This window comes from Myotis davidii, unplaced genomic scaffold, assembly GCF_000327345.1.
Source record: "Myotis davidii unplaced genomic scaffold, ASM32734v1 scaffold424, whole genome shotgun sequence".
NCBI lineage: Eukaryota > Metazoa > Chordata > Mammalia > Chiroptera > Vespertilionidae > Myotis > Myotis davidii.
In genome coordinates, this window is record NW_006295827.1 from 620,161 (window position 1) to 638,579 (window position 18,419).

The 18,419-nt window shown below is 47.2% G+C and overlaps 1 protein-coding gene across 2 annotated transcripts in view; it reads left to right on the top strand.

Annotated features, from left to right (window-relative positions):
* Positions 1 to 18,419, top strand: part of CALN1 (calneuron 1) — a 446,046-nt gene that overhangs the window by 44,103 nt on the left and 383,524 nt on the right. Inside the window, exon 2 of one of the 2 annotated variants that reach the window (XM_015568560.1) lies at positions 10,798 to 10,989. In XM_015568560.1, coding sequence (XP_015424046.1) covers positions 10,871 to 10,989 — 119 coding nt within the window. In that variant the 5' untranslated portion in view covers positions 10,798 to 10,870. Of the gene's footprint in view, positions 1 to 10,797; positions 11,071 to 18,419 lie in introns of those variants that run through there. The other variant, XM_015568561.1, reaches the window with a different exon arrangement.

Here is an 18,419-nt window from a genome sequence, read left to right on the forward strand (position 1 = left end):
TTTGGGCTTGACAAGAAGTCCCAGCCTGCAGGATGGGGCCTAAACCAGCAGTTGGAGATCGCCCGAGGGGTCCTAGAATGGAGAGGGTGCGATGCTGGGGGCTGAGGCAGAGGTGGTTAGTGGTGATCAGGCTGGCAGAGGAGCAAGCAGTTAGGGACGATAAGGCTGGGGTCGGGGAGCAAGCAATTAGGAGGTGATCAGGCTGGCAGGGAAGGGCAGTTGGGGGCAATTAGGCAGGCAGGCAGGCGAGCAGTTGGGGGCCAGCAGTCCTGGATTGGGAGAGGGATGGCAGATTGGAGAGGGTACAGGCTAGGCTGAGGGACACCCCCCCCCTTGCACGAATTTCTTGCACCGGGCCTCTAGTAAGTTGTTATAAGTCTCAAAGTGATTATATCAGGGTGCTTTGGAATGCAAGTTAAAGAAAACCCCAACTCAACCTGGCTTTAAAAAAGAGGACATTTTTAATAATGATAATAAGGATAATTACAACACCGGGCCTCTAGTGCTGTAATAATTATGTATGAAGCCAGGATTTATTGGGGGGACTCCCTTCATAAATTGTATGTGTCTAACCACTATACCTGAAACTAACATAATATTGAATGTCAACTGTAATTGAAAAAATAAAATAAAAAAGAAACTGCAGGGTAATTGCTTGATACTTTCTTTCATTTATCATTTAAAAATAATAATTAGTTGGTGCCTTAGCAGTTATATTCCTATCAATTTTCAGAATAATGAACTGTCCTATATCTGGCCATGGGACATGTCTTCAAGTTGGTTCCTCTGTCACTTGACATCACTGGGAGCTTACCTGTGTTCGGGCCTGACAAGAAGTCTCAGTCTGCCTTTCACATTTCCTCCCCTGGAGTGATTATTCACACTGGAAATGGCATTTAGAAACCACAGGTTAAGTGCTAGTGGTTTTACTGAGTTTTATTACTTTGAAGCCTTTTCAATGACAGACCTGGGACCAACATATTCTTGAAAGAAAAAAAAATTCTGAGTTCATACTAATATTCTTATTCAAATTAGATTTCTGGGTTTTTATTGCCCTTTAAAATTTTATATATGTATCTCTTTTCTCTAATACAGAACATCTTGGTTCCTAATTATATTAACTTATTTATGAATTTTCTTTGGTTCTTTTTGTCCTTAGCATCTGTCTCACAGTCAAAATATTATGTTTTAACAGAACTGAAAAAAATTCTTCTTTCTTTGATTAAGCCATTAACCCCGAAACACAGCTGTATTTGCATGTTTTCATTTATTTTCTATTTTTAGGAATTGCTTTACTTTTCCATTAAAAAACGATTTTTAAAACTGATTTTTAGAGTGAGAGGGAGAGAGATAGACATCAATGTGAGAGCAAAACATGGATCAACTGCCTCCTGCACACCCCCTACTGGGGACCAAGCCAGCAACCTGACCAGGAATTGAACTGGCAACCTTTTGGTGCAAAGGACAATGCCCAACCACTGAGCCACACCAGCCAGGTGTGGCTTTTCTCTTTGGTATATTTTTTAAATATGTAAAAACTATTTATTTACTTATTTAGTAAATTGGTTCTGCTCATACATTATTTCTTCCCTGTATTGTTTCTTTTTTTTTTCTTTGGTTGATCTCTTACCCCCCTACCTGACGCCCCCCAACACTCCCCGGCCTTCCCGCTGCAGTTTGACAATCTGTTTGAGGCAGCTCTGCCTCTGTATCTATTGTATTGTTTCTATAGATGAAGTCTAATAAATTCTGTATGTTACTCTTAAATCCTGCAAATTTACTAAATTCTCTTATTATTTATAACAGACCTTTTAGGGATTCTTTGGGTTTCCTAGATATATAATCATATTATCTTCAAGGAGAGATAGTTTTATTTCATTTCTTCTCTTCCAGACTTATACCTTTTAATACTTACCTAATCATATTGATTAATGCCTACAATACAGAGTTAATGGTAGTGGAGACAATGAACAATACATGAATAGTAATGATGACAGTGACTTTTTTCTGCTTTTAGCAATTAAGTCTCTGGTGTTGCCTCAGAAGAGAGAGGCTGGATGCTGGCTTTTGGATTAATGTGGATTTATGTAATTTATGCTAAAAAAAACCCCATTATTTCCTACTAGAGGCCTGGTGCACAAAATTCATGCACTTTGAGGGGGTTGGGTTCCTCAGCCTGGCCTGCGCTCTCTTGCAGTCAGGAAGCCATCAGTCAGACATCCTTAGTGCTGCCAAAGAAGTGGGAGAGGCTCCTGCCACCACCACTGCACTCGCCAGCCATGAGCCTGGCTTCTGGATGAGTGGTGCTCCCCCTGTGGGAGAGCACTGACTATCAGGGGCAGCTCTTGCATTGAGCGTCTGCTCCCTGGTGGTCAGTGCATGTTATAGTGACTGGCGTTCTGCCATCGGGCTGAAACCGACTCTCTGACATCCCCCGAGGGGTCCCAGATTGCGAGAGGGCACGGGCCAGCGTGAGGGACCCCACCAGTGCACGATCGGGGCAGGGGAGGGAGATGGGAGGTTGGCCAGCCGGGGAGGGACAGCGGGAGGGCTCCAGGGCAGGTCTGGCCCATCTTGCTCAGTACCAAACGGCTGGACCCCAGCAGCAAGCTAACCTACCGGTCAGAGCATCTGCCCCTTGGTGGTCAGTGCACATGATAGCAAACAGTTGAGCGGCCTTAGCATATCATTAGCATATTATGCTTTGATTGGTTGAATGGCCAACTGGACCACTGGACACTTAGCATATTAGGCTTTTACTATCTAGGATTTTATTGTAATTTTCAACTTTAATTGCTCTCAACCATTTCTAGTCTTGGTTTTCGTTTTGACGGACCAGGGTTAGGATGTTTTCTCCGGTGGGTCCGAGGCAGGACATGGAGGGTCACTGGGCTCCTGAGGAGCAGCCTTTGCAGAGTCGTAATGCAGGTGCTGCTGAGGGGTCAGGTCTCATCTTCAGACGTGGGCTTAGAATTTTGGCTTTGCCTGGGTACACATTTTATCTTCATGATATCAAATTGGTTTTGGACAGAAATAGGGAGAAAAGGAACGTTTAAAAAATTAAATTTATTGGGGTGACATTGGTTAATAACATTATGTACTAGTAAGTTTTAAGCGTATAATTCTATAACACACCATCTGTATGTCATGTAGTGCTTACCACCCAAAGTCTAGTCTCCCTCTGTCACCATATATACGGTGTCCCCAAAAATGTATACACACTCATTTCTGTAGATTCTTTTAAATTTTTTAAATGAATGTTAATAAACTTTATAATCATTCAGAGTGTATACATTTTTGGGGACACCCTGTATTTGACCCCCTTTGCTCTCTTCATCCTCCCCTCACCCTTTTCCTCTCTGGTAACCACCATACTGTTGTCTATGTCTATTGTGCTTGTTTGTTTTGTTTGTTCGTTTGTTGCTTTCTGTGTTATACCCCACGCATGAATGAAATCATATGGTTCTTGTCTTTTTCCACCTGATCGATTTCATTTACCATGATACTTTCAGATCCATTTGTTTTTACATGACATTTAAGGTAGCATTTAGCTTGAGCTTGAGCTTTTGCATTTTTCAGGAGCTCAGTGAATATTTTCTGCCCAGTGGCTTTTTTATTTTTTAATTCTCACCCAAAGATATTTTTCCATTGACTTTTAGAGAGAGTAGAAGGGAGGGAGGGGAAGAGAGAGAAAGAGAGAAAGATCAGTGTTAAAGAGACACATCGATTGATTGTCTCCCTCATGAGCCCCTATCTGGGCGGGGATCCAACCTGCAACCCAGGTACGGACCCTTGACCGGGAATCAAACTCAAGACCCTTCCATGCTCAGGCCAACACTCTAACCATTGAGCAATACCAGCTAGGGCACCAGCAGCCTATTTTTATCTTTTACATGTGCTTTGAATATTCCTTAGTATTAAACTATTTTAATGGCAAGAATCACCACTTTTACAAGATGAAAGTGTCTCAGACTCAGTAAACAGAAGTGCACTGGGTAGACTTTGTGGCTCATCAGCACCTGGAGCTGAGTGTTTGCTTCTTTACAGCCTCTCTTGTGTGGGAGGAGTCTCAGTGCTCACGTGTTCCGGTCAATGCGAGACTCCTTGGCTTTGGGGCTAGCAAAACCTCACGCCCAGCCTCCGACTTCCTGTTCTCAGCAAATTGTACTCCACTAAATATCATGTGGCATGACTCATTTCACTCAACATTTTGTCCAAAAGGTACCTTTAAAACAGAATTAAATTAAAGGGAACACTCTGCACTATTGGTGAGAGTATAAATTGCTACAACCACTATGAAAAGTAGTATGAAGGTTCCTCCAAAAATTAAAAATAAGACTACCATAAAATCCAGCAATCCCACTTCTGGGTATACATCCAAAGGAAATAAAATCCTTATCTCAAAGAGATATCTCCACCTTTGCGTTCTTTGCAGCATCAGTCACAGTAGCCAAGAAAAGAAAACACGCTATGTGTTCATCAATAGACAAATGGCTAAATAAAATGTGGTAACATCTACACAATGGGCTGTTAACCCCACAAAATAGAAAACCCTGCCATTTGCTACAATGTGGGTAAAACTAGAGGGCAGTATGCTAAATAAAATAAGCGAGACATGGAATGATCTCATTTATATGTGGGGAAAGAAAAGGGGGAGATTACCAGGGGCTGAAGGGTTGAGGGTTGGGGGGTGGGAAGAGGGGAGATGTTGGTCAAAGGGTGCAAATCTTCAGTTATAAGATCAATAAATTAAATTTTATTTGTGGATCAAATTGATGGCATGTGTGGAGGGTTTTGAAAGAAAAGACCCACATGCAAAACCCTTGTCAAGCATTACAGAGGATACAGTTATGATTATAATATGGCCATCAACAGCTGGAAGATGTAGCAGGGGCCACAGACACAAAAGGCTAACCTGATGATGTCCCATGTAGTCAGAATGGAGGGAGCGTTTCATGGGAACATTTGAACTGAACTTGGGAGTATCAGTCTGGGAATCACTCTTCCTTGGGGTTCCCAGAAACTAAGTAGACCCATCTACCCTATATTAATAGATTATTTGTGCTGTAAAAATTAATCCTCATACACTTTGCTCATAAGCATTAGATTTCCAGCCCCTGTTGCCACAGTGATTATAATTTTAAACACTCCAAAAAGGACCCAAATTCGTGAAGGACTGAGTTTGCCTGTGACTTGTGCATCCCAGTGAATGTGCACAGCCACATGCCGGGGTGACGAGGTTGACCAGTTCACCCAGACTGTATCCATATAGCTCCCTTCCTCAGAGGCAGGAACAGGGATCCATTTAGGAGCATACTTTGTGGGATTGAAGAGGATAATCAAAATATCTTTGGATACCCTTGGGCCAAACTGACTCTTTGAACTGAAGGAGTAAGGAGCAGCCTCCTTCTCTAGTCTGTGTGTTGTGTCTGTGCCCCTGGCTTGATTCTGAACTTCGTGAGGCTGTATCTGTGGTGGATTCACTCTGTACCTGCCCCTTCTATCCCTCTATGGGTTCAGCCCAGCACCCATCTGAGCAGAGTGGGTGCTCAGCCACTGCCTGTTAGATGCAAAAAGGAAGGAATGAATAATGATAGCTAGCACATGTAGTACTTACTCTGTGCCAAACACTTGATAATAATCCTAAAAATTAGGTACTATTATCAATCCCATTTTGCAATGAGGGGACTGAAGCACAGAAAGGTTAAGTAACTTGCCCAAGATCACACAGCTCATAAGTGGCAGAGCTAGGATTTGAATTGCATGACACACACAAACTAGAGGACTGGTGCATGAAATTCGTGCATGGGTAGGGTCCCTAGGCCTGGCCAGCAATCAGGGCTGATCGGGGCCCTCCAGCTGCCGGCCAAGGCCTCCCTTGCCTAGCTGCCAGCTGCTGGCCAGGGCCTTCCTTTGTTCTGCACCGCCCCCTGGTGGTCAGTGAATGTCATAGTGAGCAATCAGTCTCCTGTCTCCTGGATGAACTCCTGAGGGGACACTTTGCATATTAGCCTTAGATATATATAGACTAGAGGCCCAGTACACGAATTTGTGCACTGGGCGGGGGGGTGTCCTTCAGCCCAACTTGTGCCCTCTCGCAGTCTGGGACCTCTCGGGGGATGTCTGCCTGCCGGCTTGTGGCTGGATGACCTGCTGCTGCTGCATGGCCTGCTGCTTGAGCTTCAGCAGCTGCTGCACATGCACAGGCTGGGCCACCACAATCTGTCCTGTGAACACCATCGAGTGGGTAATTCAAGCATAGAGGCAGGCTCACCCTGAATTTCCTGTGCTTCCCTGAGTTACTGAGTTGTTCAAACTGACTGCCTTCTACAGAGAACGGCATCAGGATCAGGCCTAAGCCGGCAGTTGGACATCTCTCTTGCAGTCCGGGACCCCTTGGGGATGTAGCAGTGTGCTAAGCAGCAGGTGGCCAGGGAGGAGCCTGAATCTGGGCCAGGAACCATGCTGCTTGCACTCATCCCGGCCCGCTGTGCCTGCTGCCGCCACTCGGTAGCACTGCTATGGCGTCAGAAGAGGCTCCCACCATAGCAGCTGCACTCACCAGCCGTGAGCCAACTCCTGGCTGAGTGGCACTCCTCCTGTGGGAGTGAACTGACCACCAGGGGTCAGCTCCTGCATTAAGCATCTGCCTCCTGGTGGTCAGTGAGCATCATAGGGACTGGTCTTTCTGGTTGTTCGGCCAACGGTCACTTAAGCTTTTATTATATATCTACACTAATAAAAGAGAAACATGGTAATTGGTGTATGACCGCTACCCTTCCCATTGGCTAATCACGGCGATATATGCAAATTAACTGACAGCCAAGATGGCGACCGGCAGCCAGGCAGCATAAACTAACATGAGGCTTGCTTGCTTCAGTGACCTGGCCAAGCCCCCAACCGGCTCTCCCGCCAGCAGACCAGGGCTGGCGGGGCGGCTGCGGCTTCCACCCGCAGTCACATCCCCAACCCACGGTCGCCCCCCGACCCGCTCCCGCTGGCTGCACCTAGGGATTAGGCCTGCCCTCTGCCACCCGGGAGCAGGCCTAAGCCAGCAGGTCGTTATCTCCCGAGGGGTCCCAGACTGCAAGAGGGCACAGGCTGGGCTGAGGGACCCCCCTCCCCCCTTAGTGCACAAATATTTGTGCACTGGGCCTCTAGTATATATATAAAATAAAGAAACATGGTAATTAGCCATAACTTCGCTACCCTTCCCATTGGCTAATCAGCGATGACCCATTGTCTGTGTCCGTAGGCCATGCACATATACATACAAGGTCCTTGGTTGATTACCTCTCACTCGTGCAGTCCTCCCCTCCCCTGCCCTTCTCTCTGAGATTCTGCCCTCTGTTTCATGTTTCCATGTCTCTGGATCCATGCTGTTTATCAGTTTATTTTGTTACTTAGATTCTACATATGAGTGAGATCATGTGATACTTATCTCTCTCTGACTGACTTATTTCACTTAGCATGACACTCTCCAGGTCCCTCCATGCTGTCTCTCAGGGTAAGAGATTCTTCTGTTTTACTGCTGCATAGAATTCCATGGTATAAATGTTCCACAGCTTTTTTGTCCACTCATTTGCTGATGGGCACTTGGACTGCTTCCAGATCTTAGCTATTGTAAGTTGTCAATTAGCCATGTTCTTGACCACATCAAGAACATGGGTTGATAAAAGTATTGGAGCTGATGAATACCTTGAGGGCAGAACCAAGTCAGTGTCACTTTCTGGGGGGCTGGGAGTGCCTCACACTAGGGGCCAGTTCTCAGGGAACATTTCAGGTGCTGAAGGAAGTTGATGGGTCATTTGCTGAAATAAATCTGGAAAGGACACTAATGTGGGTCCAGGCATTAGCACAAAGCTCTAACTTCGGGACTTGGGCTCACAAACCAGCTCCTGGCTGACCTTTCAGATGATTATGAAGGTAAATGGACTTATGGGGAAATTCTGGAATTTACCTGCCCTTAAGAATCTCAACAGGAAATGAGCCAACCTGTTAATCTGAGGACCAAGACTCACTTTCCAGTAGGTATTTACAGTGGGTGCCAAGGTGCACAAGGCCACTGAGGACTCGGGAGGTGTGTGCATTATGGCTCTTCTCTTGGAGAAGCTCCTAGTGCAATGGGGAGGGAGATGCAGGTTCATCTTCTATGCAGATGCCACCTTAGGCGACTCCATTAGTTGGCTGTGGTTGGCCAGTCCCAGCCCATGGAGGGCAGCTTGGCTTCCCCTACTGTGTGTCAGGCCCCCCGTGACCTGCAGAGGAGCATTCTGGTGAGATGGCTTCTGGCTGGAGGAGCCAGCTCCCTGTTTGGCTGGGGCCAGCCCCCTGGCTTTGTGATTTTCTGGCACAAAGTAAGTGCTGCAGTAAAGGGCACCAGAGGCCGGCCGAGCAGCAGGAGTGATGCTCTTTATGGAGAGCCGTCACCTCCAGGGCCACGCTCCTGTTGAGCTACAAGCACATTCCAAGTAATTAAGTGGATTGGGTTCTCAGACCGTTGTGAGCATCAGCTTGGACATCCTTGCCCGGAGCCCCTGGCAGGTCCCATAGCTGGCTTGGCAGCCAGACCAGCATTGTGGGATGCCCCTGCCCTGGTGCCCACTGTGTGGAGGGGACTGATGAGAAAGTACACTCAGTATATTTGGAAGGTCTTGTGTATAGGGAGCTAATTACGCTCTTTTAAAATCTGTTTGCCACCAATCACAGCTTTCATGGTGCTGTGACTGTCATGGGAACTAAAAGCATATCTGAAAATAAAATGTCACTTTTTTTCATTTCTACTGTAATGACACAGGAAAAATGCTTTCCTTTTTAACTTAACATGATAACTAGAGATGAGTAAAAAAGTATAGGTGTGTGTGCGGCTCGTGTGGATAAGCAGGTGCCATAGTATCTGTGAACGCATGAGTTGTGTGTGTGTGTGTGTGTGTGTGTGTGTGTGTGTGTGTGAGGGTGTATATTGGTGTGTGCAGCTGTGTACAGCTGTGTGGCTGTGGAGTGAGTCCTCCTGTGTGTATGTCTAGGATAGGGCCTGAGATCACACATAGTTTGTGAGTGTTTGAAGACTGGTCTGTGCGCATGTGTATATGTGTACAGTACTGATGTGTGTGTGTGAGTGTGTGACTGTGTGTGTGTGTGTGTGTCTGAAGACAAGTGCTATTGCATGGATGTGTTAACCTTGTATTGTTTGGTAAGAAAAGGTTTCTGCCTTTCTTTCCTGTGGGAGGTTCCACCCAGTCATAGGAGATAGAGCCCCTTTTTGTGGGGAGGGCCCACCTCCTTGCCATGACCCTCAGAAAGCCAGAGCTCTCACAGGTCAGGAGCACCCAGACACGGTCTGGCCCTGACCTAGAGTATGGGGTTTCTGGTCAAGGTGGAGGTTACAAAGCACAGGGTCAGTTTGTGCATCTGTCACTCACTCATTGCAGTAACTGACACTTGTTACGTCTGTAGCTGAGCTTATCTCACTTGACTGGGAAGGGACGGACAGATTGACAACCCTAACTTACAACAATAATGACATTTGCACACACCTCTGCAAGGCTTCATGCTTCCTAAGGTCATCTTCTTGGTCCCACCTCCTAAGGGCCGGCTTCCACAGGAGGACACTTCCCAGGTGTGGAAATGCACCTCTGGTCAGACTCAAGAGGATGGAAGCTGAGCCGGGACCCTCTTCCCAGGATGTGATATGCAGCCGGAGCTGCCAGGGTGGGGCCGCTTTTTGCAGGGAGAGGCCACTGCCCGCTGCAATGTGCGGCCGTCCCCTGGGGCCAGTGTTCTCGGATGAGGACTCCATCCCTGATGCCAAGGCTCGTTCTTTTCATCACCAAAATGCTTCCAGTTACATTCTGTACTTTACATCCCTTGAGATTCTTTGTTTTGTTACTAATTTGTAAACGTCAATCAAGAGAACCAATATTGATTAAATGTGAGTTTAATAAGTGTTTATTGGGCACCAATTATTTTAAGGTTGTCCCTGCCTGGGCCCAGATGACACAGCATGCATCGGAATGACTCTCTGCCTGGAGCTTTTCTCAATGCAGTGTCGGGGGACGAGAGAGACAGACTGTGTGCAGCAACCAAAGCAGGCACAGATGAGGGGTGCCTTAACCCAGCCAGGTGCCTTCACCTGAGTGGACTTGTAAAGGACAAGTAGGGGTACAAGATATCGGGGAGAGAGGGTGACATCCAAGGAACGCAGGGGCTCCCTCCGTATAAGAATCAAGTCTGGACTGGAGACATAAAGGGACTCTGGTCCTGGATGCTCTTTGCTTTGTCTAAGGAAGTTAGGATGACCCTGCCTTGGGATCATGAGTAGCCGCCCAGGCTTAGGCGCTTTGGCAAGAATCTTCTCCGTAAGGCAGCTATCCCTAACTCTGCCCCCAACTTTGTTTCTGTGGCTCTGTTGATGCCAACAGCAAGGAAACAAATGATGTTGGCAAGGAGCTGGGCTTTCTTGCGAGTTGCAATCATGTTGGCGGCTGTAGCTCTCTCCACATCGCTTCTACTACAGCAGTTCCCATGGGAGTGTGAATGGAAAAGTACCTGTAAATATTAAGGTTGGTTCCAAAGGCACATGACTGTTTTATTGTGTAACACCCTCTGGTGACATTGAGGCCTTATTAATAACTAAACAACTGTCACGACTGTAATTATATTTCTTGCGTCCGGATTGTGTTTCTACCATTGTCCTGTTTAAACACGGAAGGGAGGGTGTGAATTATTTAGGCAACTGACTGAGTAAATGATCAACCAGCACTGTGCAGGCAGTAAGTTTCTGTCAACTCCTTGCAGAGCCTCAGTGTCACCGCTGACGTTCCCTTGATGTGCTCACAAATCTCTCTGAGAACATCGCCCTGGACCCCCGATGCGGCTGCCCGAGCAACCTGGAGAGGGGAAGCCTGAGCATGAGGAAAAGGGGGGCAGAGGAGCCCCTGGAGGGGGAGAGGAGCCGCCGAGGAGCCAGGCCCCCGACTTCCCCACTTGGCAAGTCTTCTCCCCCCAAACCCCCTGGAGAAACGAGCTTTCTCACCTGTTTGCTCAGGATTGATTGTGTTCTGCCCTCAGGTAGGGGGTGGTGCGGGGGCTGGGAGCCTTTGCAGCTGAGTGTGGGGGGAGAGGAGACCAATGGGCAGGACGTCTGGGAGGGGTCCAGAGGGGACATCTGTCCAAGCTGGGTACAGAGATGAAGTCCTGAGCCTGACAGGTTCGAGATGTGTAGTGGGTGAGGGGATGGGTTTGCAAGCTGACTCAGGTGCTGGCTGGGTTGGGGTGATGCTGGTGGTTAGAAAAGCAGCAACAGATATCATTTAGAGAGTGGGACTGTGTCTCAGCATCGAAGCAGGAGTGTCGCATAGGTAATTTCAACAAATCCTCATAATAACCCCGCAAGGGTGTCATTAACACCGTTTTTACAGGAGAAAAGTAAGACAGACATTAATCAACTTGCTCCAGATCGCACAGGCAAAGGTAAACCTGTGAATCCTGCCACGGATCTCTGAATCCAAAACCGAGGTTCCTAACCACTGGGAAACCCAGCCCCTCACTTACAGGTGAGGAGGTAGTTCAGGGGGAGGGGTTTCACGTTACCAAGCCACAGGCTTCCCTGGCTTTGACCCTGCTTGCTTTCTTCTCCTTGGAGACATTTATGGCTGTATAAACTTAAGAGGAATTTCAACTCTGGGTGGTTTTGTATAGAAGAAAATTTTGATCTGTGATGCTGGCATTGAGGAGTTGGTCTGTGCTGAGTCCTATAAACGGTTATGTTCTGAATGGTCTCCTTAAGGCTGTTGGAACGGAATCGCCAGTCCTTTCTGTCACCAGCTCCTCATGGTGGCCAAATGTGTTGATGGTGGGGGCCATGAATTTAAGTTTAGGCTGAGGAGGGAAAAAAGGAACTAGAGATGTTTCTGACCGTATCTCCTGATTTCTAGCCATTTCTCCCAGGAGGGCTGGGCCCGGCACAGGAGGCTGTAGGTGTTTATGTAGAGCCATCGTTTGGGAACTCAGAGGTGGGAGCATGCACACCTGTGGGTGAGCCCTTCTCGTCTACCCTGAGGAAAGGTCTGGAAGAGGATGACATGAGCTGGGAAGGACACATGCTGCAGGGCAGGCTCAGCGTGAGTTCTGCTCAGTAAGTTTCGTCAGGGACCAGAGCAACCTGGGCTGGGCCTCCTCAACCCAGCTCACCCTTTCCAAGAGAGGAGCCTGGTAGGAGGCATGGTCCAGTTCAAGGGTAAAATTCCCGGCTGGCTTTTCCTCAGGCTGGCATAAGTGACGACGTCCTGGGCGATGATCCTGGGAAAGGGGAGCATGTTGAGGAAAAGAGGTAAGGACTGGGGTGACAGATGTTTCTGCATGTCCCACAGAGGCTGTAACAAATGACAAACATGGCAGATGCCACAGAGGGAAAGGACAGGTTTCTACCTTAGTGGAAGTGAAGGTATCCTACAGCAAACAGACCAAGAAGTCTATCGGAGTTAGAAAGACCCTTTTTGCTCAATAGACTCCCAAATTAAAAAAAAAAGTTTTTCTATTTGTTCCTGTGACTTTGGGATTTGGGGGCCAGAACTGTGATGGGCATGACTTAGGCAATTTGATTTCACCTGTCTTTGGGAGTAGCACTAGTCCAGTTGGAATGAGCCAAACCATCAGCGTCTCCTTGGGGCATTAACTCTTTTTGGGGCCAAGGCCGAGGGTCTCTAGGGCTTCTGGCTTGTTCCCCTCACACATTCAATCCCCTCCCCCCCCCACATAACACTTTTGCTTACTCCTTCCTTGGGAGCATTCCCACAAAGATTTGTTGGTGCAGTGGGCAGGGAGATACAGGTGAAAAGGAGGGATGGAATGGGGCGATGAGAGGGAGTCCTGTTGTTATGGCCTCAGTGCAAGGGATTGGAGAGGAGGGGAAGGAAATACAGCCCATTTGGAGCATGGTCCCACATCAGTTTCCAGCAGTGAGGTCGCTCAGAGCAGCGGTAGCCAACCTTTCGGACCTCACGGACCACCAGTGGTCCACGGACCACCGGTTAGCGACCGCTGCTCCAAAGGTTTCCTCAGAGTACATTGCCTTCCTGTCCTTCAGTCCCTTGGCTGGGACTTCCTTCAGCTAGAGCATAGGTTGGGTAGTGGGTCAAGCCTACAGAACATCAGAGGCCTCCTCAGATCTCAAGCCCTCTGGGCAGTTGCCTAGGTGGCTGTGCCTGGCGTAGGCAGGGTGGGCAAAATTATCAAGTGAGGAGTCTCCTCGACATGTTCCACCTTCCCACTGGATCATTTTCACATTTCCTTGTACCATTTTGGTTGCAAGTAACAGAAGTCCAGTAGCGTTCTCCTAAGTGAAAAAGAGAGACCTGTTAGAAAGACTTCAGGAAAGGGTTGGGAGAGGTGTCTTATAGAATACAAGGCCTAAAGGATGGATAACCCGTAGGCCCAGAGGGATTTTGAAAACCAAATAAAGCTGCTCCTCTCTACCTGTCCACGTTTCTCTGGTTTCTATGACTATATGAAAATTATTCTTGTCAAAAAGCTCCCAATTTGTCTTCCAGGCTCGGCTGGGAATCAGTATTGTCTTAATTCCAAATTCCCCACGAACAGGCTCATTGCTGCCCATTCCTGATCAAATAAATAGTATCCAGGATAGGAGAGTCAGAGGTTAGGAACACGTTGCTTCCACTGTAAATATGTGGATGGAAAAGGGGAGAGGCAATGGCTAGATGGTGGGGCACTTCTTCACCACAGTTCCTGGAATATTGGTTTTCTTCCATTCTGGAAGTTGGTTGACTATCCATTAGTGCCGATAAGGTGCTTACTATTAATGCTTTAAATTGCAGTCTTTAAAAGAAGGTGGTCCCTGCGAGACCCAGGGAACTATCACGGGTGGAACAAGCACAATGGGGTGGATAAGTGGACCGGGGCGGGGGGCGGAGAGCGGTCTGCAGGGGAGTGTGGAGAGAGACCTTATACAGAGGGCGGGGTCTGGAGAAGAAAGACCTCCTAGCCTTCGTCTCAGAGGTTCTCCTCCTGCTTGTCAGCTCAGAGGATTGCAGAATTCCCCAGACTTTCTATTCCTATGTCTTTGCCAAGGTGTGGCCATGTCTGCAGGAGATAACTTACAGATGGGGACCTCTTTCTTTTCTACTTCTTTCCCTGACGAGTCTCCCAAGTGCACACAACAATGGAGCCCCGACTTGTCTTGGGTCTGCCAACGTGCCAACTTCTCAATCTGGTGGCTTGAAAGGATGGTCTCCCCTTTTGTCCAGACTATTGGATCTGGGGTGCTCTTTGGGTCAAGTATGGAGCTGACTTGTGGATGGTCAGTAGGCTCAGGAAGCCAGCTAGGAGAGTGTCCCCAGGTAATAGGGAGATGCCCAGGTGGCTTCAACAAATTACAATTAAATAAACAACCCTACTAGTATGGTGCTGCTCCAACCCAATCCAAAGGAAACTTTTCTAATATGGGGAGAAATGGATGTGCACTATTGATATATGAGCTAAGAATAGCTCGTGTTCCAAACAAAGTGTTTTTTTCATATTTTGAAATAAAAATGTGTAGACAAAGCAAGGAATTAGAATGCATGACTCATTGCTGATTCTGAAAGCAATAGAAATTCAAAGGGAATTATTCTCTTCCTATTTCGCCCTCCACCCCTGTTCTGAATAGCTTATAAAAAGAGTCTCTACTTAAACAGGACCCATAAACTCCTCTATGATTTAAGGTTCAGCATAGTGAGAGGCAGGAGGAACTCAACCTTTATTGCTTGGTTAATAAACTGGCCTCCCCACTAGACTGGATTCATTTACCAGAGTTCTCCATGGCTTGTTCATCCTCATTTCTCCTCCTCTGGTCTCTCATTCTTTGGACCCACTGGGGCCACTGCTCCTCCCTCCCCCAGTGCCTGGCTCTGCTGGACCTCAGCAGACTCAACTCATCAGCCTTAACAAGGGTGTTTCATCAATAAGCATTAGCTCTTCGGGCTATGTCTTAGGGGAGAGTGCAAACTGTATGGTATTGTAGCAGGATGTGGGCATCTCCATCAACCCACTGGGTAGTCTTGAGCTCATTTGTGTGTTGAATAGAATGGTTGGGCTTCATTAGTGGTGTTTAGGTTTTTTGTTTTGTTTTTGTGGGGTTTTTTTTTTTGCTCACAAACACCTTTTTAAAATAAGTCTTATGGGGAATCCAATATTTAAAACAGAAAAGAGAGAGCCCATTCCAGTTGGAGCAAGGTGTATGTGTGTGTGAGTGTGTGAGAGAGAGAGAGAGAGAGAGAGAGAGAGAGAGAGAGAGGATGGGAGGTCCTCCAGGATCCCTGAGAGGAACAGCAAGATGTTTCACTTGAAGGAACTGTTGGTCGACCTTCATGGCATGATTCCTTAAGAAATGTGTAAAAGTCTTACCTTTGACCTCTCCTTGCTGTCTCCTTTCATTTTCACCAACCCCACGCTCCTTGAATACTTACCAGCTTGTTCAGTCTTATATCTTCCCCAAGTCTTGATGTCATGCAGGAAAGCTGAGGTGATCATGTGGATGACCAAAGCAATATTTTCACCTCATGTTGCCTCAACTTTAACTCTGTGATTTTTCTTTCCTCTTGACTTCCACTCCCATAGCTTCCACCTTGCTCCTGTTACCCTCTGGAGTACCCTACCTCTGAGAGCTCACACTGCAATACTGCTCTCTTCGACAACCTTCTCTATAGCTGTTTACCACTGCTAGTCCTATTTTGGGATGAGTAGCATACTGAGAGCAAATCCTATATGAATATGGGACACGGATAGTTGACCCTACGTATTTATAGTCTTCAACTCCAATAGTCTTCAGTGTTGGCTCAGTAGTTCTTCTAGTGGTCAGGTTCCTCCCCATTCTCCACCATGACTGTTTCAACCCGTATCTATTCTTCTAAAAATGATGTCACTTCCTCATTCACATGAAATACAAAGGTCCCAGAAAGAAAATTCTTTTTTTAAAAAAATATATTTTATTGATTTTTTATAGAGAGGAAGGGAGAGAGATAGAGAGTCAGAAACATCGATGAGAGAGAGACATTGATCAGCCGCCTCCTGCACATCCCCCACTGGGGATGTGCCCGCAACCCAGGTACATGCCCTTGACCGGAATCAAACCCAGGACCCCTCAGTCCGCAGGACGACACTCTGTCCACTGAGCCAAACCGGCCTTGGCAGGAAGAAAATTCTTCATCTTCCTGCCCACCATCTCTGTCATCTTTTCTTTTTTCATGTTCCTCTGCACCTCTCCATGCCCATCATTGTGGAGGAGAGGACCCCTCTACCAACCAGTCCAAGGACCATCTGCCACATGTGCTTGCACATTTGTTCCCCACCTTCCCCTCTTATTGGACCTATTCCATCAAATATACTTCCTTTGTTATTCTTCAACTTCTTGTTCTTCCTCTAAGCACAAACATTTGTTCTAATGTCACTCATCTTATTTTTTTTAAAAAAAGTAGATATAAAATTTTCTTCAAACTTTTTGAAAAATTGCCTGCACATGGTTTATTTCTTCCCCTTTCATTTGCTTTACCCCTCACTCACTGGAATCTGGCCTCTGCTTCCATTAGTCCACTGCTCATATTCTGGCTGGAACAAGGGGTAGTGGTAGAGCAGAAGGATCAATGCCAAGGGATGGGCCAGTTCAAAATTTAGCTCATCATCAAAATTTATCTACTGAGTTTGTAAAATCTATATATGCGTATAGGCTCTGCCTACTGAGTCAGAAGCTTTCTCAAGCGGGAGCTGGGAATCTGTTGCCACTGATTCCCTTCTCATTGGGAACTTCACTGACAGTCCTGCCAAGTCCCCAGGGGTCCAGTCAGGAGGGGTTCTGCCATCATGATACCATACCAACAATTGCGCTTTGCCCACTCTTGTCTCATTGGCCAAATCTTCCTCCTTTCCCCTTTCTCATCACTTCCAGCCATCTAATTGGAATTTCAAGTGATCTTAGCTAAGAAACGTTTAATTACTCTTCTGGAGATTTTCTGACCTTGTCTCTTGGAAATCCACCTTTCACCGAGGACCCATTCACTTCCTTTGTGCTTCTTCTAAGGCAACATGTTATAAATTGATGATCCTCAGAGCATCAGTGTAAACAAATATCTTCTAAAAGTGCTTCACAGCCAGTAAAATTCAGGTGATGCTCCAGAGCTACATCTTGGAGAATATCAATGCACATTAAAATCTTAGTGATGCCCTCCAGCAAAGAAAATAGCTTCTCTTTGGCTGACTCAGCTTTTCCAAACACAGTTTGAGCCAGGAACACTGGGTGTGAGTGAATCTCTGTGTGTATATAAAAGCCTAGAAACCACATATTAAGTGTTGATCCCATCTTCCTAGGACATAGCTATTCTCAGATCAATGCTAACAGTAAGTAACTAGCATCTAGTAAGTAGCATCTAGGCCCAGTGGATGGTTACACTGGTATTCATTCAAACTCCAGTAATTGGTGTACCAGGCTGTGTGTTGGGTATTGGGGATAAAGCAATGAATACTGCAGTTTATAGGCGCATGGAAAAGATAGATTATTACTCACTATAGAGTTCATGTGTTAAGATAAATTCGTGTGCAGGGTGTGCCTAGGAGCATGTCAAAGGACACACACACACACACACACACACACACACACACACACAATACACACAGGCTGTTGTATAGCTCCAGGGTACATCATCTATATCTATATATATAAAAGCCTAAGCGACCGAATGACCAGTCACTATGATGCACACTGACCACCAGGGGGCAGATGCTCATGCAGGAGCTTCCCCCTGGTGGTCAGTGTGCTCCAACAGTGGGAGTGCTGCTCAGCTGACCCACCAATCCCAGCAGCCCACCAGCCTGGCAGCAGCCACTCCCTCCCTCAGTATTCCTGCAGGTCCAATCTCTGGAGACTGGGCCAGGCACCATCGGACTGGCACCACCAGCATGATCCTGACAGTGCCGCTGGCTTTCTGGAAGTCGGCCTTGGGCACCGTGGTCGCTTCCCTTCCCTAGACTCTCAACAAGGAAAAAACAATATAAAAGTGGCCGCCAGGTGGTTCCCAACAACTGGTGCAAGTGTCAGCAGGACAGATTTGGATCCTGTGCTGGCAAGGGCATCCCATCGCCCACTTGGAGGGCTAATCGTGTCCCAGCCCATTCCCACCCCACCTCCCCAACCCTGCGATGGGTGCCAGATGCAGGGCTCATGGCTGGCGAGTGCTGCCTCTCCAATCAGGACTGACGGCGCAACCCGGAGGCAGATGCAGGGGGGCCAGGATGAACAGGAGCTGCAGGCAGGAGTGGCAGGCGGCGTTGGACTGCCAGTTTCAGCCCAATCCCTATAGGCCATGCCGAGGGACCCCACCCATGCACGAATTCATGCACTGAGCCTCTAGTCCCAAATAAAACCGTAAAAC